Below are 27,979 nucleotides of genomic sequence, written 5' to 3'. Positions count from 1 at the left end.
TGCATAGTCACATTTGGCGCATGATTGGAATGTTAAGTGAAGGGATCCATTACACTGTATTTGTAAGAAGACATGTCGTCGCAACGTAAGACAACGTGCATGCAACCCACAGAGGCGTTTAGTTTATGATTGTGATGCCAAACGAATGTACCCACTATATGGTATGTGAAAAAGAAAACGCCATCGCAGCACAACATAAGACAATGTGCACAGAATGTGTGCAGTGGCATTTGACATGTAGCTGTTGCGTTAAATGAATGCATCCATTATCTATATCTATATTTATAAATAAAGCTCAATGTGTGTGTGTGTGTGTTGGCGCTCTAGAGGTCAGGTCGTTTGACCTATAGCTACCAAATTTGGTACATGTATACCTTAGAGGTCGGGAATGTGCACCTGGGGTTCCTTTTTTTTGAATTTTTAATTAGAATTTTAATTATTAATTAAAAACTAACTTAACAAAACAATCTTCTATTTTCCCCACCGCCAAATGAGTAAGGCTTCAGTTTTTTTCCCCAACAGTAATGAGGCTAGGGTTAACATTTTTCGGCCGATTATTTCAAACGATTCTGTTAATTTTCTTAATGTTTTATGCATTTAAAATTAATCATTGTTAATGAATCGGTCTTTCAGATTCATTGTGAAGTACTTTTGAATTAAAATAACGCAGAATAAAGGAAATTAAAAATGTTTAATCTTCATAGCGTTACCCCAACTGGCGTAGAAAAATTCACGCATTTGCGTTACCGGAGCTGGTGAAGAAAATTCACGCATGCACATTGTGTTCTGATTGTTGTCATGACAACCATTACCAACGGATGCGGATTTGATTTAAATTATATTTAGGTTAGTTGCATGCTTTTGTAAGTAAATTGTATTTATGTTAGTTATATATTTTTTGTATATGCTTATAGTTTTAAGTACATCGTTTTTTAAGTAGTTTTTTTTAAACCTGTTTTCGACCGATTATTTTAAACGATTCATTTCATTTTCTTAGTGATTGATGCCTTTAAAATTAAATATTGTTAATGAATCGATCTGCTCATGATGAATCTGAGAAAATTTTGTTGACAAATTCTTGAGATATTACATAAATTAAGAAAGATGTTGTTTAGTGCCCATAAAGTTTAAACCAGCTGGTCGCCAAAGGCGGCTAGTATAGTATATGTAAAAAGACACGGAGTCATAACTTGAGGCAACGTGCACGTAACGCACGTTTATGTTGCTGGTGGATGTTGTTGCACGCATGATGGCGTTTAGTACATGATCATGTTGTGTACTGAATAGATCCACTTTATGGTATATAAAAAAAGGACATGGCATTATAGCACAACTTAAAACAATGTGCACAAACATGAGAATTATATATAGAGTATGAAAATGAGACAATTACCTGTAACTTGATGGACTTTGAATCCTTTGGGGTGCAACCAGAAAAGATCGTGTACTCTTTGATATCCTCAGTTTCAGCGTCGCATACATAAGGTTACTTGCAGGAATGAAACCCTAAAAGAATATTTATTTTTAATAATTTGAAAACGATATCTTTAAGTCTTTCAGAACATGGAAAGAAAGTCCAAAAATAAACAATAAAATAAATCCCATTTAATTACTATCTTAAACAAGAAACACATACTTAACTCAGAAGATTAAAAACCTGTGGTGGCATAGCGAAGGTAAGTGGAAACGGGAAATGAAATGATATTTTTACTATTTATTCATCATCAACGGTTTAACGAAAAACGATTTGGCCTTGATATTGCTATTCCCCCCCTACTCTTCTTTTATTACTTTCTCATATAAGCAGTAAAAAGAAAATATAGTTATTGTCAAAAAATTCGAATTAGAGATTTTCACGAATCTTCACATTTTAGACCCCCCTCCCCCGAGCTGGAATTACACATTTTTGGAAAATGTCCGTCAGTCTGTCTGTCTATGACGACGATAACTCAGAAACGCTTTGTTAGTTATGGTTGGAACCAGATTTACGGTCTTTACATCAAATCTGTAGATTTCTATGAAATTTGCAGCAAATTCCACTCAGAGGAAGTCCATCTGTCTGTCTGTTCGGATATAAGTTAACACGATAACTACAAAACGAAAAGAGCTAGATAGATGAATAAAATTCGAAATACAGAATTAATATCTATAGTCTAGACATCTATCAAATTTTGAGCCAAATTCAACAAAAGATTGACCGTCTGTCGATCTGTTGTTTTAGAAACATATAAAAGCGATAATTCAAAGATGCAGTGAATTAAATATGTGAAATTTGGTGAGTCATTTTGTGACTACATGTGTAGTATTGAGTCAAAATTTTGTTTCAGTCAGTTGAGAAAAACGCGTCCAAAACGCAATTCTATTTTCGAATATTATTAACAGCACGTCAGGGATTGATCGCCAAAAAACTCGCCAAAGATCACAAGAAGCTTCGGGGTGACCACTGCTACTGGTTTAACAGAAGTGAACTATCGCATAGAGCAATCAATCGACGCATTTATAAACATGTGCAACAACTGTATTTACTCTCTATACCGATAAGAATGTGAGTGCTTCGGCTCTCTTGTAAAGTATTAGTTAGAGAAAATAATTAAAAGAAAATATTTAAATTATTAGAGCATTAACATTTTTTTGGTAATTTACAATAAACGTCATATTAACGTTCTCTGGTAGTTCTAAATAAAAACTTCATTAAACACTTTGAAAACTTTCATAATTATATCATTAGCATTCATAACTAATTTTCAATAATTAAATAATTATTTGTAAACGCCCTTGTATTTCATAATTATTCGAAACGAATGGTACGTTCGTACATTTCTGTAAATCTATGATTACTTGCATCACTAATGATTTTTGATGATCTTCAAAAATTACTTTATCATGCTCATTGATAATCTTCGATAATTAAATCATTACAATTCTTTTATAATTTTCAATAATTAATCCTTAACGACTTTTATTGATTTTCAAAAATTGCTTTATCATGCTCATTGATAATCTTCAATAATTACATAATTAAAATTCTTATATAATTTTCAATAATTAATCCTTAACGACTTTTAATGATTTTCAAAAATTGTTTTATCATGCTCATTGATAATCTTCAATAATTACATAATTAAAATTCTTCTATAATTTTCAATACTTAATCCTTAACGACTTTTATTGATTTTCAAAAATTGCTTTATCATGCTCATTGATAATCTTCAATAATTACATAATTAAAATTCTTATATAATTTTCAATAATTAATCCTTAACGACTTTTAATGATTTTCAAAAATTGTTTTATCATGCTCATTGATAATCTTCAATAATTACATAATTAAAATTCTTCTATAATTTTCAATACTTAATCCTTAACGACTTTTAATGATTTTCAAAAATTGTTTTATCATGCTCATTGATAATCTTCAATAATTACATAATTAAAATTCTTCTATAATTTTCAATACTTAATCCTTAACGACTTTTAATGATTTTCAAAAATTGCTTTATCATGCTCATTGATAGTCTTCAATAATTACATCATTAAAATTCTTCTATAATTTTCAATAATTACATCATTATTCTTTGATAACTTTCAATAATTATAGCATTAAAGTTCTTTAAATTTCAGTCACTACCGCATTGATATTCTATTTAAATAAAAATTGGGAACAATAAGAAAAAAAAAAGTTTGTAATTTATAAGAAAAGAATTGATTCGTGTATATGCACAGCGGGGATTCTCAAACTTTTGCAAAATTTTAAGCTTATGTGATTTCAAAAGATGAATTTTGTAGAAATACGAAATTCATTTTAGGGTCCTATTATCAGTTTGTCGAGCTCAAAGATGTCTATGTATGACATATATTTTCAGGAACATAAATCATTAACAATTCAATTTATGTTTAAGTTGAAAAAAGAAATAAATTCATAAAATAATTTATAAGAACTAGATATTTATAATGACAATTAAAATAATATCTGTGTAATATCATATATCTAAATTTTCACATTGAGTTTTTTAGTCATATAAATTGTTATTACAAATAGATACTCTATAAATAAAATGATTTAATGACATGAAGAAAGCGAAATGACCAATTTTAATAGTTAAACTTGTTTATTTTATCAGTTTAAAAATAGCAACTGCTTATTTGTGGTTTGTAATATTTTTTGACACCAACGAAAACAAGGAATAGTTATTAACCTTGCACTTCTATATCTCTAATTAATGAATAATAATAAAAAAACTGAATAAAACAAATAATTCTATTTTGTTAAAAATAACACTTCCGTTTAATTCATTTATTATTTCTGAATTATATTAAAAAATCCCCCAAATTAAAAAAAATCAATTTATTAAAAGATAACATTTTTGTTTAATTTATACATTGTTTCTAAAGTATACTGAAAAAAAAAATCTTCAGCACAAAAGGAAAAAATCCACTTGAGTGAAAGTAACACTTCTTTTTTAATTTACAAATTATTTTTTAAATTGCGCCGAAAAAAAATCCTCACAAAATGAATAACTCAGTTACAATAAAAAATAACGTTGCCGTTATATATATATATATATATATTGTATCTGTATTTTACTGAAGTGTTAATATAATAAAATTAATTTGATTTATTAGACAAAGAACTCGTTTAATATAATAAGAAAGATAGAAAAACTTAAACAATCGTTTTCAAGAGTTTATGAAAGCAACATTTCAAAACAGGAGAAGCCAATTCATTAATAAAATATAGCCATGGAATTTGTTTCTGTTTTTAGTCGAGCCTTCTTAATAGAGAAAGGAAAAAATCGAGAAAGACAATTGTTACGAAATTCATTTGGTGTCCGAATAAGGAATATTGGATGGACACTCAATGAATCATGAATCATCAATGAATGAATCAATCACTGAATAACAAATCATCATAACATTTTTTCTCTTGTTTTTATAGAATTTACCATTAATGTAGCAAATGCAATTTATTTTATCGTATCAGAATTTTAGCCTAACACTAAGCTAGCTCCGGCTATTGGAAAAATGCATTTTCCAAAACTGAAGTTTCAAGTTGCCAACTAAATGGATAATAATAATAATAAGCAAAGCATTTAAAGGGTCAAACAATCCTATAAAACTACTGTATCGTATGGAAATCTGGATCAAAGTCTGATTGCATGAGTTGTATGCTTCACTTTAGTATAATATTTACATCTGAATCAAAATCTGACCTCGTGAGTTATCTTCCTCACTTTAATATGGAATGGAAATCTGGATGAAAATTTGGCCTTATGAGTTGCATACCTTACTTTAGTATGGTATGGAAATCTGCATGAAAATTTGACCTCATGAGTTGCATACCTTACTTTAGTATGGTATGGAAATCTGGATGAAAATCTGACATGAATTGCATGCTTCACTTTAGTATGGTATGGAAATATGGATCAAAATATAACCTCAAGAATTGCATGCCTCACTTTAGTATAGTATGGAATTCTGACCTTATGAGTTGCATGCCTCACTTTAATATGGTATGGAAATATGTATCAAAATATGACCTCACTAGTTGCATGCCTCACTTTATTATATAGTATGGAAAATGAAAATCCGATGAAAATCCGACATCGTGAGTTATCTTCCTCACTTTAATATGGAATGGAAATCTGGACGAAAATTTGGCCTTATGAGTTGCATACCTCACTTTAGTATGGTATGGAAATCTGAATGAAAATTTGACCTCATGAGTTGCCTACCTTACTTTAGTATGGTATGGAAATCTGGATGAAAATCTGACATGAATTGCATGCTTCACTTTAGTATGGTATGGAAATATGGATCAAAATATAACCTCAAGAATTGCATACCTCACTTTAGTATAGTATGGAATTCTGACCTTATGAGTTGCATGCCTCACTTTAATATGGTATGGAAATATGTATCAAAATATGACCTCACTAGTTGCATGCCTCACTTTAGTATATAGTATGGAAAATGAAAATCCGATGAAAATCCGACATCGTGAGTTATCTTCCTCACTTTAATATGGAATGGAAATCTGGACGAAAATTTGGCCTTATGAGTTGCATACCTCACTTTAGTATGGTATGGAAATCTGAATGAAAATTTGACCTCATGAGTTGCCTACCTTACTTTAGTATGGTATGGAAATCTGGATGAAAATCTGACATGAATTGCATGCTTCACTTTAGTATGGTATGGAAATATGGATCAAAATATAACCTCAAGAATTGCATGCCTCACTTTAGTATAGTATGGAATTCTGACCTTATGAGTTGCATGCCTCACTTTAATATGGTATGGAAATATGTATCAAAATATGACCTCAAGAGTTGCATGCCTCACTTTAGTATAGTATGGAATTCTGGATGAAAATATTACCTCATGAGTTGCATGCCTCACTTTAATATGGTATGGAAATATGTATCAAAATCTGATCTCACGAGTTGAATGCCTCACTTGGATGTCACTGAGAAATCCTTCTCTTTTCGTAAAGTGCAATTGATTGACTACTGCAGGCGTGTGCTTCGTTCGTTCAAAACGCTCGTCCAGATAGGTTTGGAAAGCAAGGATATTTTCTGAAAACAACCTCTGAAGATACCAGAGCAATCATTTGCTTAACATCCCTCAGTTAAGTGGGATTCTCTTTTGCACATCAATCCATTTTAGAACATGGGCAGTCATTGATGTTTTTGAGGGGAGTTAGCATTTTCTCTTTCTGATCTTTGAAACTCGGGAGTTCAAATATTCTGAGGTACATTAGACAAATTATCTTAGGAATGAGAGCATTAAATCCTCTACTGTATTGTTGGAATATTGTGCAACTCCATTGTTCTTAAACAACAAATCAAACTATTAAATCTTGTATGATCTACTATATTTCTGTCAACTGGGTTTTGATGCACTCACAATCATCACAACAAAGAAGACATTAAAACTTCAGCCAATCTCCAATCCCTTGGCGAGAAAAATTAAGACCGGAGCAGCACTTCATTACAATCCCACTCCTTTATGGCAGACGTAAGAACTCGAGAAAGAAGTGACCCGTTAGCGAGAAGGGGGCGAAGTAATTTATCACTAACCCATCATCGATTTAAGCCTTTCGAGGTTCCTCCAATAAATGTCCGCTATTTGGCGTAATCTTGGTAACAGCTGCCACTCGACACGATGTTAAATCTATAAAAAGGAGCCAGATTCTTATCGCCTTCTTTGTAACCGTTTGAAAGGGGGGGGGGGTTGGCTGTTTTGTTTCAACTTGGATTGGATGTGACTTGAAATTTTCCAGACATTGTTTTAGTGTTCGTAATTGCTGCTATTAATGGTGAAATTAATTTGTGTATATAAAAAAATGATTCGCGCGATGAATTGCAATTTTCTAGTATATATAAAAAAACCAATTAGTCCGAATTTATTGGGGAAAGTTTTTATTTATATTATATCAAGATATCCAATCCAGTTTGGTGGGAATATGCGTATGAATCTATATCTCTGGGAATCTATTTTGGATTAATTTTTCAATCTAATTTATTCGTCCAAGATATCTTACATACATTTCCATTTCAGACAGGTTCTGGCCTTAAAATAAATGCCTTTTTTTTTGGTAGAAAAAATGTATTTGTAGCATTAAATGTACATTAAATAAGAGTTTAGAATTTGGAGATAAAACATTAGTTAGTGAAAAAGATCTTTCAATTAATGATATAAATCTTATAATGGTTAATGACGAATTTTTTTCAAAAAGGCAAATTTCCACAGGCCATTAACAGTGAGAGAGTGAGTGAGAGAGAGAGAATCTAGAAAGGCAACAAAAATTCTATTTTCCAAATGAATTATGCGTATAGAATGTTATTCAATAAGTAAGAAGAACTTTCTTACTATCTATCAATATTTTGCTTCAAGTGCCCATATGAATGTAAACATATGAAGCATATGTAGCAATATTGCCGCATTGAAAAGAGGCAGTCGACTCTCCAAGACTAAATGGTCATAGCACTGGTCTCTTAATCAAGATATCGTATGTTCGAATCCCGCTAGAGACAATGCGATTCTCAGCCTGTGTAAATATTTAATTCCTTGATTTTATGTTTTCTTTTATTTCATGTTCCAGAAGATTCTGGACATTTCTTTAGTTTACCAGACAAGTGTTCTGGACTTTTCTTACTGTCTCCAGAAACGTATTCTGGAACTTTCCCTGCTAGTATAAAAGTAGAAGATCTGTCAGTCACTGTGTTCTGAGTTCAGAGTTGAGTTAATAAATTGGTTTAGCTCTACTTCTTGTGTGTGTCATTGAGTTCCACACTACAGTACCTACTTGACAATATAACATGCTGGACTTAAACACTTGTGGGAAAATACGAATAGCACATTTTTTAAATCTATTTCAGCAATTAAAGATGTGATTAAAATATTTATGCCCAAAAAGTAAGGAAACGTTATTCAGAATAGTTATTAATATAATAAGGTTGACATAAGTATTTAAAAAACATCCTATTAATATCTTAAAGCACAAATCGTAAGAAAATTAGAGCCATATAAAACAAACCCAGCTTCAACTTTCAAGTCTTTGTTTCTAATAACAGATATTGAAAACTATCAATGAATTTTAATGATGGTTTCTTCAAAAGATCTACATTCGTTTTACATGATAACAATTCAAACTCAATGCTCACTGCGTCAGAGTATAAACAATACCTTAGCATCATAGAGCGTAAGCGATAAGAAAGTAAGTGCCATATAAAACAAACCCAATTCAAACTTTCAAATGGATGCGCAGTTCCAATCTGAACGACAGTTTTCTTTACAAGATATATTCTTATTAATAGGATGACCAGCCAAATTCACGGTTCACTCAGTCAGTGCATAAAATGCTTAAAACTTTAAAGCGCAAATCGTAGGAAAGTTAGTGCCATATAAAACAAATCCAAGTTCAGCTTTCAAGTAACATCATTTTTCAGTAACATAAGATATTAAAGACTATAGACTATCAGCGCAATATCAATTGTGATTTTTTCAAAAGATCATGAAAGAATCATTTTACAAGATAACCATCCAGGCTCAATGTGTCAGAACATGAAAAAATATGCTCTTAAAATCATACAGCACAACCGGTAAGAAAGTGCACTATAAATAAACACAATTCAAACTTTCAAACGGATGTCTAATTCAGTCTGAACGGTGGTTTATTTACAAGATCAAGATACATTCTTATTACAGGATGACCAGCCAAATTCATTGCTCACTTTGTTAGTAAAGAAAATGCATAAAAAGCTTTTACTTTAAGCACAAATGGTAAGAAAGTTAGTTCATATATATATGTAAAGATATTTTAAACTCTTAATTTAAACCAAATTAATTTCCAAAACATTATCTAATTTAGCCCACAGTAAAATATTCTCTTATTTCCTGATAGCATTCCACGTATGAAGCTGTGTAAAAATTACTACGCAATCAATCTACGTATCAAATGAAAGTGATCCCTTCGGTGCCCTTGCTAAGGTGTCAAAGGTCAAAATGTATATTCAGTTGGCGCGTGGACGGAAATCCAATGTTATATAAGACTAGTGATCATTTGTTTTGTTCCTTTTTGCCTTTTTTTCTTACTTCTGCTTTTGTGTCGCCCTGCGCCTTCTTGTAAATAAATCAACCCTGTCTCCGAGGAGAGAATAAAACGAAATTAAAAATACAAAGTCTCTTCATATATATATATATATATATCCTATTCCAACTTTCAAGCACACATCTTTGTCAATAACATAGGATATTAAAGATCATCACCGCAATCTCAATGACGGTTTCTTCAAAAGATCAAGATATATTCATTTTACAAGATCCAAACTGAATGCTCACTGTGTCAGTACATAAAATATGTACTTTTAAAAAGATAGGGCACAACCGGTGCGAAAGTTAAAGCCATATAAAACCAATCCAATTCAAAATTTCAAATGGATGCTCTCTCCAAACTGAATAACCGTGATTTTTTACAAGATTTATTTTTATTATTCGGGTGATCAACTACGTTCACTGCTTACTGTGTCAGTACACAAAATCTTTGAAGCCTTAATGCACAAGTCATTGAAAAGTTAATGCCATATAAAACCAATCCAATTCAAAATTTCAAATGGATGCTCTTTCCAAACTGAATAACCGTGATTTTTTACAAGATATATTTTTATTATTCGGGTGATCAACTAAGTTCACTGCTTACTGTGTCAGTACACAAAATCTTTGAAGCCTTAATGCACAAGTCATTGAAAAGTTAATGCCATATAAAACCAATCCAATTCAAAATTTCAAATGGATGCTCTTTCCAAACTGAATAACCGTGATTTTTTACAAGATATATTTTTATTATTCGGGTGATCAACTAAGTTCACTGCTTACTGTGTCAGTACACAAAATCTTTGAAGCCTTAATGCGCAAGTCATTGAAAAGTTAGTGCCATATAAAACAAACCCAATTCGAAATTTCAAGTGATTGTTTTTGCCAATAACATAAGATATTAAAAACCATCAGCGCAATCTCAGTGACTGTTTCTTCAAAAGATCAAGATACGTTTATTTTACAAGATAACCATCCGAACTCGCTGCGTCAGTACATAAAAAAATATACGCTTAAAATCATATAGTAGAAGCTGCAAAAAAAAAGTACCATATAAAACAAATACGGTTCAAACTTTCAAGTATATATTTTCGACGATAACATAAGATACTGAAGACCATCAACGGAATCTCAACGACGGTTTCTTTAAAGACCAAAGATATGTTCGCATTACTAGATAACCGAGCTCATCATTCATTCGTTTCAGAAGAAACACAGTTTCCAAGAGAAAATTTCCTCCTAAAAAAAAGTACTTCTTTCATCCATCCCATCCTTGGCCTGAGCCTCTTCCACTATCTCTTCCCAATCCAGAAGAGGAAGCGGCTCTTCTTTATGGCCCCAGATCCGGATTTTGAGAAATATCCGCACTTCTTGCAGAAATAAGGACGAGGCAAAATATAATAACAATATAAGTGTTCATGCTGGAGCGGCAGAAACCAATTTCAGAGTGAAAGCACGAAATTTAAGAGAGCATTGTGAGAACACAGAGTCAAGCTTATACACTTTTCTTCTGCCAAACAACCGCCATTTTTGAAAAAAAAATAAAAAGAAGGAATGACAACTCGATAGAAGAAGAAATAATAAAAATAAAATGGGAAGAAGTATCTTTCAAAGAAGGAGGAGGAGGACTGAAGAGGGTGGGTGAACAGAGTCGTCTGCCCTTTTAAATCAACTTACCCCCAAAACGATACAAAAACGGGACAGTGCTGGCAATTTAGCAAACTTGAATAGAGAAACACAATTTTTTTTTTGCCCGAAAAAAAGACAGGAAAACCATATCTATAGAACGACACGACTTTGATCCGTGGATATATGAAACTGGGATCTTTTCAACTACTTTTATTTATTTTTATCCACCGTGTTCTCGTCCGGAGTAAAAATATTCTTAAAAAAAAAAAAAAATCCTGCGAAACTTGGAAGAAAAATATCGGCGTTCCATTGTTAAAGGCCGAGTCGGCCATCTTGACAGATATTCTTCCGCGCTCCGCAGCCAAATCGCCCACTTCCGCCCAATAAAGCCGCGAGTAGGCCGTAGAACCGCGGAAGGAAATAGACATTAGAAACTATAAAAGATCACCGGGGAGGGTCGGATCCCATATATTTATGGCTATCGTGGCCCAGGGTGCGTGGCGAGGATAAAACACAAAAATAAACACAGATCTGGCGTATTTCCCCATTGAGGAAGGGAGTATCTGGAAATATACGAGGCAGTCTCTATAGGACATAATGCAGGACAAGGGGATGGAAGGAACATATTTAGAGAGCAAAAAGAAGGACATTTGCCCTTTTTTTGTCCTAGTCCACTCGCAGCAGAGCAGTGAAGCAGAAAAGGTAATACCACAACATTGGGAGGGTGAAGGAAACGAGATATTGTAGTTCTGCTTGAAGCTGAGTATAATACAATGCGCGTAGGAAACTTATTAGGAAGGATATGTCTTTGTTAAGACCACTTTTGTATAAATTATATTGCTCGTGAATAAGGGTAATTATTTCCAGAGAGTTTCTGGGATTTAAAATTTTCAGAGCGTTGCCAACTAAGTAACAATAAAGAAAGAAAGAAAGAAAAAAAGAATTAGAAATTTAAGTTAATGCTTTTCCGAATAAAATTATTTTAAATTTATTGGATTTTTAGAAATAAAAAATTACTTCCTTCATATGAATTAATTAACTAGCATACTAGATAATGTTCTGAATGAAAGCTAAATAAAGATATTAAGACTATTGTTAAGTAGAGGTCTTTTAATTTTAAACTCCGAATGACAAAAAGGACATCTCAATTTATACAGTACTCTTCTGATTCCTACGCAACAATAAATTGAATATGGCTGAGTTATGATAACTTATTTATATGTTTTCATTCAACTTGACTACTTTCATATAAACGGACATAAATTTCATAATTTTGTAATTCACTTTAAATTAGCTTTCTTATATGGTGGGGTTTCAAAGCTCTGTATACTTGTATATTTTTGTTTCTGATAAATTATATTAATATTTTAAGAACTCAATTATTAATTGATAGATTACTATAATTAAAATTTCATTTCAAACTCATGGCACCACCTGGTGGTTAATTTTTTAAAAAAATGTTTTGAAGATTTATAGTAATAAATTCTAAATCAAAAATAGAAAGATTGGAAATGAATCAAAATAAAATATTTTATATAAAGCTTCAATAAAAATGTGAATTTAAAAACTTTGTAACAAATCTATATCTGAATTATATCGACCTTTGTGAAAATTAAAGTTTTTTTTTTCATATTAAATTTAAAGTAACGGTAAAAACAGTTAATCTTAACTTTTGGTCAAACATATAATATTTAGATTAACACTATAATTTAGAGTCCGGCTAAAATTAATTGGACAACTCGACATGATTTCAAATTTTTGCCACATGACAAGAAAAATATCTTAACAGATGTTTATCCTACAAGCTATCACTTGACATCAAAATGTGAAAAACATTTAATCTTTTACCAGAATTAACGTTCACTGAATCTACAAACACTTAGAATTTTTAGAAGAATCAGATCTTGAATTTTTGAAGACATTTTGCCAATCATGTAACAAAAAATAATATTTTAATTCGGAAAAAATAAATATGGTTGTTTGGCAATTTAAACCAAAGTTCTGCATCTATAAAATTATACATAAGCTCATTGTCCATTTTCATCAGTTTGAAGTCCCATTTTTGAAGATAGTTTAGGAATATTTTGGGACGGTCTTCATAGTTTCAAGCCATGATTAAATGACAAAAAAGATAAATGACTTATTTTCAAGTAGGCAGGTGCCTAGGATTGCTAGGACGAGAGAGAATCGCAAACAGGTAGATAAAAAAAAATTATTTTACTAGTTGTCAAATAAATAAGTTTATAAAAAAATGCAAATTCAATGAATCATAAATTATTAGGATAATATTAACAATTTATCAAATATATTTAGTCAGATTCCTTTTTCCTAGATCCCATTCACTTATTATAAGAATACTTGTAAATATCGAGTACTGTTTCAATGATATAGGGTACATATGTGGATGCCAGATCTGTACACACTTGTACAGGGTACAAATGTGTACAGATCTGGAATCTTGATAGATAAATAAAAACAAATACACATATTAAACTAGCGGGAGTGGTCTCTACAAAACTTTCTCGAATATTCTCGAATAAATTTGTCACGCCAGGAACGCCTCACATGGCATTGACGTACAATAATTACGAAGTATTAGCTTTTGGCGTGAATTTGGCATTTTTACTGAATCTATCTTGGCGAATTATTTGGTGATTTATCCCTGGCATACGTTAATAGTATCCAAAAAACGAATTTGTATTTTTTACACGTTTTTCCGAACCGATTGGAATGAAGATTTGACACAAAACTTACACACAAAACCTCATACCAAATTTGATATATTTAAGTCAATGAGTTTTTGAATTATTGTGGTTACCTGTTTCTGAAAGCACAGACTGAAAACAATTAACCCTTTCGTTGGATTTGGGTGGAGATCTGACAGGTGTCCACACTATAGATGTTAAATCTGTGTACCAAATTTTATCTATTTAGCCCTCTTGTTTTTGTAGTTATCATGTTAACGTATCTTCGAATAGAGGGACAGACGAACTATCCTATATCCGCACAGAGTTTACTCAAAATTTGATAGAAATATGCAAATTTGGGGCAAAGACCTTATACCAAATTTCAACAATCTAGCTCAAAGTATTTTTTTAGTTATCTTTGTCACAGGCAGAAAGACATTTCCCCAAAATGTGTTTTTCGAATTCAGGGTTGTCTAATACGTGGAGATTCTTCAAAATCTCGAATTCGATTTTTTTTATTGACGATAACTCTACTTTCCCTTTGCTACGTATACAAGAAAGTAAAGTTATTAAAATGTAAATAACTAATCCAAAATAAAATCATTAACATGTTAGAAATATGTTGAAATGTGAAATTAAACTGATCATATAATTAAAAAAAGATTATTTGATATGTACTGTATACGGCGGCAAAATATTAAAATTCCCTACTAAAGATGATACTAGAATTGCCACGGCAATTAACTAATTATTACATTTCCCCACCGAGGGAAAACTTAAAATCATGTTGGGGAATTTAACATGTATCAACCCCATATCTATGGCTAAATTGGGTTTTATACACGTTACCCTTTGACTATGTAATTGAAATTTTAAAACGACAGCGAAAAGGCCCTTCATAAAAATTTAGTTTTAGTTTAGTTTAGTTTTATTAACGCCTCGTTTTAAAGCAACACTAGGCTATTTTTGGGACGAAGTTCGTAATTTTGAAGCGCGGTCAGATGACGAGGAAGAAACCTGATCTGGCACCCCCTCTCTAAACTTCCACACCAGCGGGAGGACGTTTGGCCCCGACGGATTTAGCATGCATCAGAGCCACTTGCATGACGGTTCTTCGGTGAAATCGGGTCCCGAACCTGAAATCCTCTGGTTCCGAAGCCGAGATCTTAACACAAGGCCACCGTGGCCTTCATAAAAACTTAGATATTTCCAAATTAGCATCTGAAAGGAACTTACAAGGAGCTCGAATTCCACTGCCTTCCCTAATTCAGAGATAGCTTCATGTACAAAGCAGGGCTCTTCTAAGCTTTCCTTCACTTGTAAACTTATGGATGAATTCCGTTCAGACACTATAAAAAACAAAAATGCATATTCATAATCTTTGAAATTACAGCTCATTTCATAAACTGGATGAACTTTGGAAATATTGAAATGTGTGTTAGTGTTTTAAAAATTGCTTGTAAAAAAATCGAAATTCTTATAAGAAACATTGTAGCTTAATAAGGTTTTATATAAATTATTGAAGCTGAAATAAAGCATAAGAATTACATTTAATGTCACCACAACGCGCGAGTACCGGTCTAGTAAGTAAAAATATTGTAAAATATATTTAAAAATATTTTTAAACCTACTAAAATGAGAAAAAAATTGTAAAATTGATATCTTAGAGATATCAAAAAAAAAAAAAAAACTTTTTTTAAAGTTAGTGTTATTGCAGTAATTTAACTATAAACAAATTAGTAGCGCCATCTTAAGGTGATGTTACTTCACGGAAATGCGGAATAAATGTAAAAATGGTTCTTCAATGTGAAACAATATATAATCCGAATTTATTGAGGTAAATTGAAATTGATAAATTAAAGAACACGATTTAAATTTTTCGCCAATTTCTGCCAAACTTCCCAAACAGTAGAAAACTCGCCAAATATTAACTATAGAATACAGCTAAGTTACCATATATGACAATTTATCACTTCATTAAAATTACGGTTGCCCTATTTTTTTAGTTTAACTTTTAAATCAACTTTTGACTAAAGTTTAATTACAGATTTGAAAACTTTAATTAAAGATTATGCTTAAAATATAATTATATATAGTTATATAATTATATAAAATAAAATTATATAAATATATAATTATGATAAATGTGGTAGCAGTAAGTTCAACAATCTACAGCTTTAAAGTGTATATTGAACGATTTATTTCACCTCATATACTTCAATTTACAGATAATGGCTCAACCTGTAACTTAATGTTGAAATTCATTTTTTGTTAATTATCAGGAATTAATTTTTCAATAATATATATGTTCTCTCCATTGGTGGCATAAAAAAAGGCCTTTATATATAAAAAAAAAATCTGATATTATGAACAAAAACATTTAGAAAATCAATAGCTAAATAGAAATGATAAATTATGATAATTAAGATGTTTTTTAAATTTATATATGCCTTAAACACGGATAAATAAATATTTTACAACAGCGTATATGGAGCTCGAAGAAATCAGGTCTCGAATTTTCAATCCTCTTGTTTTAAAACCAATATTTCATCTTTAAATTGCCACAAGCCTCTTTTGAGTGCGGCATAAAATATTCTATCAGTTTCTTAGAATTAAAATAACTCTACATAAAGAATTTTTCAATTTTTATGCAGATTCCTTATATTATAACTCATAAAATGCATGCCTATACAATCTATAACCCATTCCAATAATTGTCATCAGATGACAACGGAAAATATCTGCAGATCCTTATTGACAATGACTAAGAATATAAAACACACTTCATTCTAAAGTTTATATATACATACATATTTCCACAGGAGATCATGATTTGTACAATGTAATGATAGTGAAAAAAAAACGCGTCTTTTCACACCAAGACACAAGTGGAAAGTACTAGAAATGTTTGTTTCCCTTAGGGATTTTGCAAAGGGATTCTGGTAGCAATTTCTTTGACACGCATCGATTTAGGAAAGGGAATCTTGGATATCTTTGAAGTTATGTCATAGGGGTTAGGAATTTTTATCCCTTCGCTCAGAATATGTTAAACTAAAGCTCTAGGAATTTCTTATACAGCATATTAGAAATAATTAAATAAAAAGTGAGGTTTGAATCAGTAAATAAGAGGAAATTCTAGAATATCGCAATATTAGCTAATTTAGGATAAAAATTGAGAAATTAATTAAGATTTAACTTTAGAAATATCATAACACACAAACAAATATACACACCAAAACATAAAACTTTGACCATGTTAATTTATGAACAAGATTACGCGAACAGATATAAATGGGGAAGAACTATGCTATAAAGCGGGAGAAAATTTTCTATCCCCGTAACTTTCTTACGACTGAGAGTATTTCAAAGGCTGAAATAGACTAGAAATTTTCTGCTAAAATGTGATTTTCGCCCAGACCAAACCCCAATTCCAACTTTGACTGCTTTTTAATCTTTATTTACGATATTTTGTTTGGAAAGTTCTCCTTTTTTGCATTCGTTTATACTTTAAAAAAAATATATCTTCTTAGTTTTTCTGACTCTTATGAATTTAAACAAAAAATTAACTGAGAGAATGGGCCTTCGTATTTCTGGACAAATGGAATTTACCTTCGTCTTTCAGATAGCAGGAAAGATTAATTATATTTTAATTTATAATATATTATCTAAGGATTAATTACTTTTTAATTTATCTGATATTTCATTTACTATTTATTACCTAAAGATTTATTATATTCTAATTTATCTGCTATTTTTTATTATTTATTATCTAAGGATTAATTATTTTAAAATTTATCTGCTATTTCATTAATTATTTATTATCTAAGGATTAATTATTTTTTAATTTATCTGCTATTTCATTTATTATTTATTATCTAAGGATTAATTACTTTTTATTTATTTGCTATTTCATTTATTATTTATTATCTAAAGATTTATTATATTCTAATTTATCTGCTATTTCATTTATTGTCTATTATCTAAGGATTAATTATTTTTTTAATTTATCTGTTATTTCGTTTATTATTTATTATCTAAGGTTTAACTATATTTTAACTTATCCGCTATTTTATTTATTGTTTATTATCAAAGTCATTTTATTATTTGTTAGTTCCTTAATTTGGTAAAGAAATGTAGTGAACCGTTACAAAAAAATATCAGTTAACTTAAATCTAAAATCTCATTTATTATTTATTACCGAAATCCTTTTGTCATTTGTTAGTCCTTAATTTAGTACAGAAATGTAGTGAAACGACGCAAAAAATATCGATGAACTTAAATATAAAAGATGCACACACTTCAAATTAAAAACTGGAAATAAAACAAAAAGAATTAAAATAATTAAACAAAATGGCGTTTCGAACTATATCAATGATAAGTAAAAAAAGGGAACATTTGTTTCAAGGTAATTATGCAGAACAAACTTTAAGATACAGCAATCATTCTTCTAGTCTTACTGCCACAAATTTTCAGTTGTAAGCTAAATCGCCTCCCCCTCCCCCCCAAAAAATGTATATGAATATTTTGTCTCAGAGATCGATATTTTCTCATAATGAGCTACACAACTGTTCATTAATAAATTAAGTTTAAGGAAAAGAACTAACAATAACAACTGCTCTTTTTTTTTAAAATTATTTTCATTGCCAACAAAAATTTACCCAATTCGAAAACAGAATCCGAATGAACAACGGCCTGTCAAATCCAAACTCATTAAATAATTATCTTTCATTTTGAAAACAATGGTTTGTTTTAATTAAAATCAAAACGCTGACGTTGAACGAATGCAAGGCAAAACCTTTTTGAAGTGATGACGTCGTTGTCACGAATTAATTTCATTTTCGAGCAGCATTTCCTACCTATTTCCTTTGAGCGCGCGGGCGTTGATTAAAGTGCCTTGAAAAATTTAATGAAGGAATGGAAGAAGGAAAAATTTAACAGATTAACTATAGTTCTGTAGAAAAGAATTCCACCTTTTTAAATGCTGTATGACTTTTTCGTTTGAGGTTGCCACAGAATTCCGTGTCCCAACTTTAAACGTGTTTACTTAATGAAGACAATGAAGCTAATTAGGTGGTGGCAACTCTGAAAATGGTTATTTTCTACAAGTTTTGTTTCAGTTCTTCCCATTTAAAAAGCCTTTATAAAGTGAAACTTTTCCTCCCTAATTAATATAATTAAACCCAGTGACATGTTAAGAAAGAAGCATTCTCGGAACTTCCTTTCCATTTAAAACATTTTTTTTTCGTTATTATTATTATTGTTGTTTTATTTATTGGGGGGGAAAGGTTCTTTTCCCTCTTTTCCCTGAAGCAGAAAAGTCGGGATCATTTTACGTTCAGAAACACAAAAGAACACTTTAGAGACGGCAGCAGGGAAACAGTTAGTTCCTAAACGGCAAAATGGCGCCCGAAGGCATTTTGAGACAGAAGCGTGGTTGTTAACAAATGAAAGCGTCGGTGCAAACGATAACGCTGACGTTGCCAAACGGGAATTTGCTAAAATTTTCCTGCGGCTTTCTGATAGCGATAATGAATTGTGACAATCGCAGCAGGACTACGGGCGAAGTGAAAACCTCCAATATGTCACGTTTCCATTAGCAAAAAGGAAATATTTCCAACGGCACCGTAATTGCTCCATTGGACCCAAAATTACTCGAGTATCAGATTTCCTCACCTATTTTGGGGTATTGTTGAGTACAGGCTCAAATTCATTCCCCTTCTCTGGAGGGTATGGTTTGCACTTAGCGTTCATCATTTCGAGGAACCCCCCCACAATTGTGAAAATAGAATTGAATGTGATATCAATAAATATTTCTAGAGAGGAAAAAGACTAGGGTGAGTCGAGGACAAATGCTGATGAATTACATATCAGAATGAAAATTAGAAAGAGTAAATCAATTTTTTCCACTCATTTAATACTCTTTTCATTCAACTGAAGTTGTATAATCTGATTTTTCTTTCTATTTGTTTCTGATTAGAAGACCAGTCTTCAGTAAAATCAAGAGATTTGTAATTATTTATAATGAATTATAAATGACGGGATGAAACGATAAAAGATGCACCAGTCTACATCGTGACACAAACGTAAAAGAGAGAAATTTGTCCCTTTAGTGATTTTACTGTGATATTCTGATAGGGAGTTTTGTGCACGCGTCAACTTAGCTCAGGAAATTTTAGGTATCTTTTAAAAAGATGTGTCGATGTTAAGGATTTTTATCTCTTCGTTCCTGTTGTGGGGATCGCGGAGTCAATAATTTTGTTGAGCGTGTGTTAAAAATATTTAAATAAAAGTCTGGTGGTTTAAAAAAAATATCTGTTAGTATCTGTTAAATAAATCTGTTTGCTCTTAAAATTATAAGCATTTTTAGAATAGATATGCATTAATTCATTTCATTCTTGAGTTCTATTATAAACTGAACATTGATTAGACTGAAACACATGCTGAAACAAGACCCATAAAAAGTATAAATTTCATAAATATCAAAAATTCAAACATTTCAAAAAAATATTATCACCCAAATATTTTATTAACTGAATTAATTATAGCACTCACTCAATGTTTTAAATTTTATTAAAAACGTACAATTTTCTGAATGGTACTAATGTAAAAAATCATAATAATTAAACACTAATTATAAAGAAAAAGTATCTTCGTGTTGATCCATATACAATTTCGTTTCAAAGAACAACTGTTATAATATTAAAATTTTTCGAATTTAAATAATATTTTCAAAAGTAGAATATAAAATAAGATAATACAAAATTTTGCTTAAAATTTTTTTTTTTTACCAATATTTGGGATCTAATTAATTACCAATGACAAAAAACTGAATTATAATATTCTACTAAGTTTTTCATTATTAACACGTTCTGTAAATACATATCTTTGTAAAAATTTATTTTAGCAGTCAGACGAAATCTTTTTACAAGAATTGCTTTTAAATTCATTGTAAATCACTCCATGTTTTTTATGATGAAACATATTTCCATTTATCTGTAAATGATAAATGGAATTAATCTATTACACACGCTTAATACCCAAATATTTGGCGTTTCGAGTAATGCATACTGCATTCATGGTGTCTGTATCCCATATTTGTCAGATATGTTTTTTGAAGAATGTTCCCTCTTTAAACAGCAACATATTCTTTATTTTTAGACGGCGTTAAACTATCTTCATAAATATACGTTACAGAAATATTAAATATGGAGTAAACATGTTTATTGCCAGTATTTCATATCCGTCAGATATACTTTTTGAAGACAGTTCATGCTTTAAACTGCAATTTATTCTTCATTTTCAAACGCCGTTTTACTATCTTAATAAACATATTTTGTACAAATATTAAACATATAGTAAACATATTTATTGCCAGTATTCCTTATCTGTCAGATATACTTTTTGAAGACAGTTCATGCTTTAAACTGCAATTTATTCTTCATTTTCAAACGCCGTTTTACTATCTTAATAAACATATTTTGTACAAATAGTAAACATATTTATTGCCAGTATTCCTTATCTGTCAGATATACTTTTTGAAGACAGTTCATGCTTTAAACTGCAATTTATTCTTCATTTTCAAACGCCGTTTTACTATCTTAATAAACATATTTTGTACAAATATTAAACATATAGTAAACATATTTATTGTCAGTATTCCTTATCTGTCAGATATACTTTTTGAAGACAGTTCATGCTTTAAACTGCAATTTATTCTTCATTTTCAAACGCCGTTTTACTATCTTAATAAACATATTTTGTACAAATATTAAACATATAGTAAACATATTTATTGCCAGTATTCCTTATCTGTCAGATATACTTTTTGAAGACAGTTCATGCTTTAAACTGCAATTTATTCTTCATTTTCAAACGCCGTTTTACTATCTTAATAAACATATTTTGTACAAATATTAAACATATAGTAAACATATTTATTGCCAGTATTCCTTATCTGTCAGATATACTTTTTGAAGAATGTTCACGCTTTAAACAACAATATATATATTTTTTATTTTTACACGTCGTTTAGCTACTTTAGCAAACATTATGCCGGCGTCCTGGCATAGGGGTTGCGCGTCTTCCCCGTGACCTGGGCGTCCTGGGTTCGAGTCCCGGTTCGGGCATGGTTGTTCTTCGTGTTCTATCTGTGAGAGGTGTGAATGTGCCCCCCTGTAAAAAGGGGTTGTGCAAGCGAAAGTGATGCGTGAGTAGCTAAGACGTACTCTTGGCCCTCGTTGGCGCTACTAAAACAAGAGACGCTCCCTTGGCTTAAAATCACTGACTTCGTCAGCGAGCTTGTCCATGGCAAGTGCCATTATAAACAGCAACAGCAAATATTATTTTATATCCCAATTTGTCTGTGGTTTTTTATTTGATTTATTCCACGTCCAGTTTTATCAACCAAATTTCAATAAAAAATAAATGTTCACCGTTGTCTCTGTAAATGGATACTGTAGTTTGTTCTAAATATTTTAAAAATTATTTCTCCTCAGTTATTATGATTTTAAAATCAGTTTAACAATTAATATACAAAAGTTTATCACTATTGAACCCCCAAAACAGAAACAAATGTGCCCAGGTTAAAAAGCCCGAAAACAATAAATAGTAAATAAATTTCCACTATTGTTTCTAAATTTACTGTTAATGCATTCAGTCTGTTCTAAATATTTTAAATATTTTTTTAAAAAATTATTATAATGCAATAATATTTTTAGTTATTATGCTTTAACAATTAATCGACTAACAAGAGTTAAGATAACCACTACTGAACCCCACTAATGGACCCAGGTTCAAAAGTCCGAAAAAAAAAAAATAAAGAACAAAAAAAAAAAAAAAACAATGAATGTTTCTGTTTGCTTTTTCATTTGTCATGCAGTCTGCCGGTACCACCACCTGCATCGCCCACAACGATTTCATTTCTATGTAGTAAAAAAAAAACAAACAAAAAAAAAACAGCAGCAATCGAGCGGTTGGTTGTCCGGATAACAAACGCCAGACAGACAGACAGACCCATCCTCCATCGTGGCGCATCAATCTTCCCTGGTAACGAGGGAGCGAAGAACTTCTTAATTGCCTGTCCCTTTTTTTCAGCATCGGGATGGAATAGCAGGTGTTGAATTGCAGGTGCAATTAATGCAGGCCCCGTGTCCATGTCTGCTTCACTTCAAGCCTAATTATGAGTAATGCTGCTGGGATTGCAGGTGATAAATGGGAGAAGAAAATGTGAGGAATTATGAAACGGTGTAGATTTCTCGCAGTGTTGTACGACGGATCAACACGGATTTTCAAGAAATGTAAAATGAATTGCAGAAGATTTCAGGTATACAGATTCTAGGTTATGCATGGCGCAGGCTGAAACGTAAGGACGATTTCGTTTTTCTTCGTACTGCTAGCAATAGTCATTGCACGAACTAATAGAAAATTAAGATGGTTAGAATTAACCCTTAGCTGGGGACGTGCGGTCTGTGAGACCGCTAGCGATGAATTTTCTATCACCCCTATTCTATTTTTAGCTCAATTGAATGGATTGATCCTGCAGCTTCCTGTTTTATGACCTTGAATACACGTGCACTTTTTTTACCGATTTCAGCAGATGTTTTTAAAAATAATTCAGTTATTTCTTCGAGCGCGGTCTCTAACACCGCATCTCCCTGTTAGTGTCCCAGTGATAAACAAGGCTTAGCAGATGACGCTAAAACTTGGGCCCCTAAATATCATCCAGTTTACTGATTCTATTATGAAGCAGTGCTCCAGACACTTTTAAATGAAGAATAAAGTGATTTTAGTGATAAGGATAATTGTACAGAAGAGTTTTTCGATGAAAGTTCACATTCAACTGCTTTTGATATGTATGTTCAAAAATAATTCATTTTTCTTGTGATAATGTATTTTGAAAAATTCATAAAATATATTAATATACCAAGAAATATATATACAGAGTTTATAGGTTGATTTTTATACTAGTTCTTAACCTGCATATTTAAAATGCCCTAGAAAACCGCGCTATGAAAGTCATATAAGCCGATAAAAAAAGGGCCAATTTTACCCATAGTCATTTTTTTATTTTTCATATAATTGTTGAATTTTACATTATATTGTCTTCTATATACCTTCAAATACTGTAAAAATAAATATGATTTAAAAAGTAAAAAGTAATATGCGTTTTCAAGAATATTATTTATTGTAACATGTAATTTGAGAAGAAAATGTATGTTTCAACGCCTTTACTTTTTTCAATGATAATATATTTTAGTAAATTTCTAAAACATATCTATATATCAAGAAAAATATCTGCAAAATATATTGGCAGTTTTTCGTACTAATGCATTCATTAGAAATTTTAATTTGAGTGTAAATGAAATGCGGTCTCGTAGACCGCACCTCCCCAATTAAGTCCTAAAATTTCACCTCCCCAGTTAAGGGTTTGAGTAAAGTTGTTCAGAACTCTGCATGGGTAGGACGGGAGGGAGGGAGGGAGGGGAAAAATATACAATATAAAAGAGCTAATTCACAAAAATTATCATTTTTTGTCATTAAATTTTTTACTTCTTAAATGTAGTTTAAATTGATGCTAGATATTTATGCAATTATTAGTCTTAATTGTAGTTTTTTTTCTTCTCTTTTCTATTTAAAGTTTGCAACTAATATGTATCTCATCTGTGATTCACTTATCCCATTAATTGTTCGAGAATTAGAAGTTGTTCGCTTATCACCCCCTACTTCATATAAAATTTTTAACATATGTTTCTATATGCATTGATTTTCTTTCAAACAAAATAATAAATTACTTGTTACTATTAGTTTTTTTGTGTGTATTATGATTATGGATATTTTAATTCTCATTACCTGGTACATAATAATTTTTGAAACAAAAATTGATTAATTACGATACAAAGTAATTATCATTTTTGCATAAAATATGCAAAAAAGATATTCACCTGATTTGTCTGTATTTTCAAAAACATGTAAAAACATGCTCAAAAGTGAAATGACTTAAATATATCAAATTAGGCATAGGATTCTGTGATTATCTAATGTCAAGTATTTGTTTCAGTCGATTGAGAAAGTGTCTAAAGCACAAATACGATTTTTGGATTCTTTTAACCGCATGCCAGGGATTAATCGCCAAATAACTCGCCAAGGATGACGCAATAGATTTAGCAAAAATACTATATTCATACCAGAAGTTAATATTTCATAATTATTCTACGCCAATGCTATGCGTGCAAAGCGTTCTCTGCGATAACACATTTATTAGAGAGTATGCGAGATAGTTTCGGGGAGACCATTTCCACTGGATTTTATGTTGTAATTTGCTAAGAAACAAAATACATATTGAATTCAGTGATGAAAATGTTTGACAAGAAAGAAACGCAGAATTCTAATAAAATATCTTTAACTTAAGTGTCATCATTTATAGCTTTATATGATTTTTTCTCAATGCATAATATTTTTTTCTATCTTTGCATATTTAACCTCTTAATCGTCCTGTACGTGCATTATACGGGTATTTAATTATCGCTTCTCAAACTTATAAGGTAAATGATTAAATCATTCAAGGACTATTCTATAATTCGATACATAAAATTACACATAATGCACAAACATTTAAAATACTCTATGGAATCTTAATTCAACTAAAAGATGATACATTTATGAAGCAGTAAATATAATCTAATTAGATTGTGAAAAATACAAAACTGTTAAGGGAGAAAGCATATAAACCTAATGAAGCCTTTAAAGTAAATTCTTAAGCGACAGATATTCGCAGAGAAAATTATTGAAATTCAGCATTATGTTTAGGAAAAAAAAAATGAATAAATAAAGATATTCTCCGTTAAAAATAGAGAAGTTTGTATTTAATTCTTAAGGAGAATAGACAGAAGATATTTGAATCTTATCCAAGAGTTTAAAAAGTTTTTTTGTATTATTTTTTTAAACTACAGTTTTCATTAGCCGTACGTTTTTTTTTCCCCTCAAGGAATTCATTTGCATAGTAAATGTTTTCATAAAAAAAAATTACAAAAAGAAAAAGTAAGTGGAAGTGGGTGGGGGGGGGGTTGGGGGACGGAAACGAATTAAATATAATGGGATTATAAATTTAGTCCATTTCAAAACTAGATTTAGAATTTATTTATGTAATTCTCTTCCTTTACATATTCAGAAGCAGTGGCAAAATTAGTTTTCTTAATAATCGGTTAATTCGTTTAGACGAAAAGGGTAAAACAAAACAAAAGCAAACAAAGCAAAGCAAATTCTTTTGTCATAAAGAAAATTCCCTTCAATCACACTTTGGTGCATTTTTTTTTTCTAGTTTCCTCTTTTCCGGAAACAGAAATTCCGAAAAACTTAACTTTTTACATAGAAAAAACAAAGAAAAGAAGATGAGGCATTCACGCAGTCTTCGCTTGATTCCACATTTCCGCTCGAATTGAGAATTACTGTCACTAGATGGCGCTGCTTTTATGGTAATGGATTGTGCACTCGCTTTGTCGACTTCTTCGCTGTAAATAATAATGATCCCGAAAAAAAAATTAAGAGTGAAAAAAAAAAGCAATTCGGGATTTTGTGATCGACTGGTTTGGTGTGCCGACCTTTTTCATTTCCGGTCGTATGCTGATTCATTAAGCCAGAACCGGAAATTGGGTCCCCAGCGGTTTTTTGGCTTCCACGCCCCACTTTATTTAATGGACTTTTGTTTGTTCGAACGCTTTTAAAACTGTTGCCAACAATTATGAGCGAAGACGTAATTTTAAATGTGTTTTGTCATTGCTTAATTAGGCTTGACAATATTTGATTGCTCTAATATGAGTTCAAACATCAGCCTTTAGCATGTATTACTTTTTTTTATTTAAAAAAAACTTTTCCTCTCCATTTCGAATAAATTTGTTTATACTGAATTTTTCTCTCCATGATGAAGATAACAATCAATAAATAGAACTCCCACAACCAGTGGTGGATTTAGATATTTTCGCTTCAATGCAGTGCAGCTTATGGGGTCCCACTTTTAATAACTGGTTGATATAATTTTCATATGGTTTTAATATGGGAAATATTCAAATGTTAAAAAATGTAATTTATATTCATATAAAATCATATATTTTATATTCGTATATTTATTTTTTTATTTTAGTAAATTTGTGAAAACGTGTTTTTGTTATTTATTTATTTATTATTTTATATCTTTTTCTCGTGATACAATCACAGGAAAAAATATATAAAATAATTATTATTAATGGATTCATACTTACTTGCAAATAAAAACATTTAATTATTATGATCGTTTATAAGAAACGAACAAATTAAAAAAAATAAATAAAATAATTATTATTAATCAATTTATACTTGCAAATAAAAACATTTAATTATTATGATCGTTTATAAGAAACGAACAAATTAAAAAAATATATAAAATAATTATTATTAATGGATTCATACTTGCAAATAAAAACATTTAATTATTATGATCGTTTATAAGAAACGAACAAATTAAAAAAATATATAAAATAATTATTATTAATGGATTCATACTTGCAAATAAAAACATTTAATTATTATGATCGTTTATAAGAAACGAACAAATTAAAAAAAATATATAAAATAATTATTATTAATGGATTCATACTTTCAAATAAAAACATTTAATTATTATGATCGTTTATAAGAAACGAACAAATTAAAAAAAATATATAAAATAATTATTATTAATGGATTTATACTTGCAAATAAAAACATTTAATTATTATGATCGTTTATAAGAAACGAACAAATTAAAAAAAAATATATAAAATAATTATTATTAATAGATTCATACTTGAAAATAAAAACATTTAATTATTATGATCGTTTATAAGAAACGAACAAATTAAAAAAATAAATAAAATAAATATATAAAACCAAAAATAAGTATTTTGCAAGATTCTCCAAATGGAATTAAAGTATAATTAATTTAACGAATTGTTAATATTCTAATTTAAATAAGTAATTAATTATATTTACATTTATTTTAATAATTCCATTTAAAACTTGTAGATCTAAAATTTTATAAATCATAAATGTGTATTTTT

At 30.4% G+C, this 27,979-nt stretch overlaps 1 protein-coding gene across 1 annotated transcript in view; it reads right to left on the bottom strand.

Annotated features, from left to right (window-relative positions):
* LOC129987514 (uncharacterized) overlaps positions 1-27,979 on the bottom strand; it is a 501,789-nt gene that overhangs the window by 139,955 nt on the left and 333,855 nt on the right. Inside the window, exons 7-8 of the mRNA XM_056095487.1 lie at positions 15,147-15,259; positions 1,394-1,506 (exon numbers count right to left, since the gene is read on the bottom strand). Of these exons, the coding sequence (XP_055951462.1) occupies positions 1,394-1,506; positions 15,147-15,259 (226 nt within the window). The remainder of the gene's footprint in view (positions 1-1,393; positions 1,507-15,146; positions 15,260-27,979) is intronic.

The sequence above is a fragment of the Argiope bruennichi genome, chromosome 10 (genome assembly GCF_947563725.1).
Source record: "Argiope bruennichi chromosome 10, qqArgBrue1.1, whole genome shotgun sequence".
NCBI lineage: Eukaryota > Metazoa > Arthropoda > Arachnida > Araneae > Araneidae > Argiope > Argiope bruennichi.
This window is presented reverse-complemented; position numbering and strand designations above follow the sequence as displayed.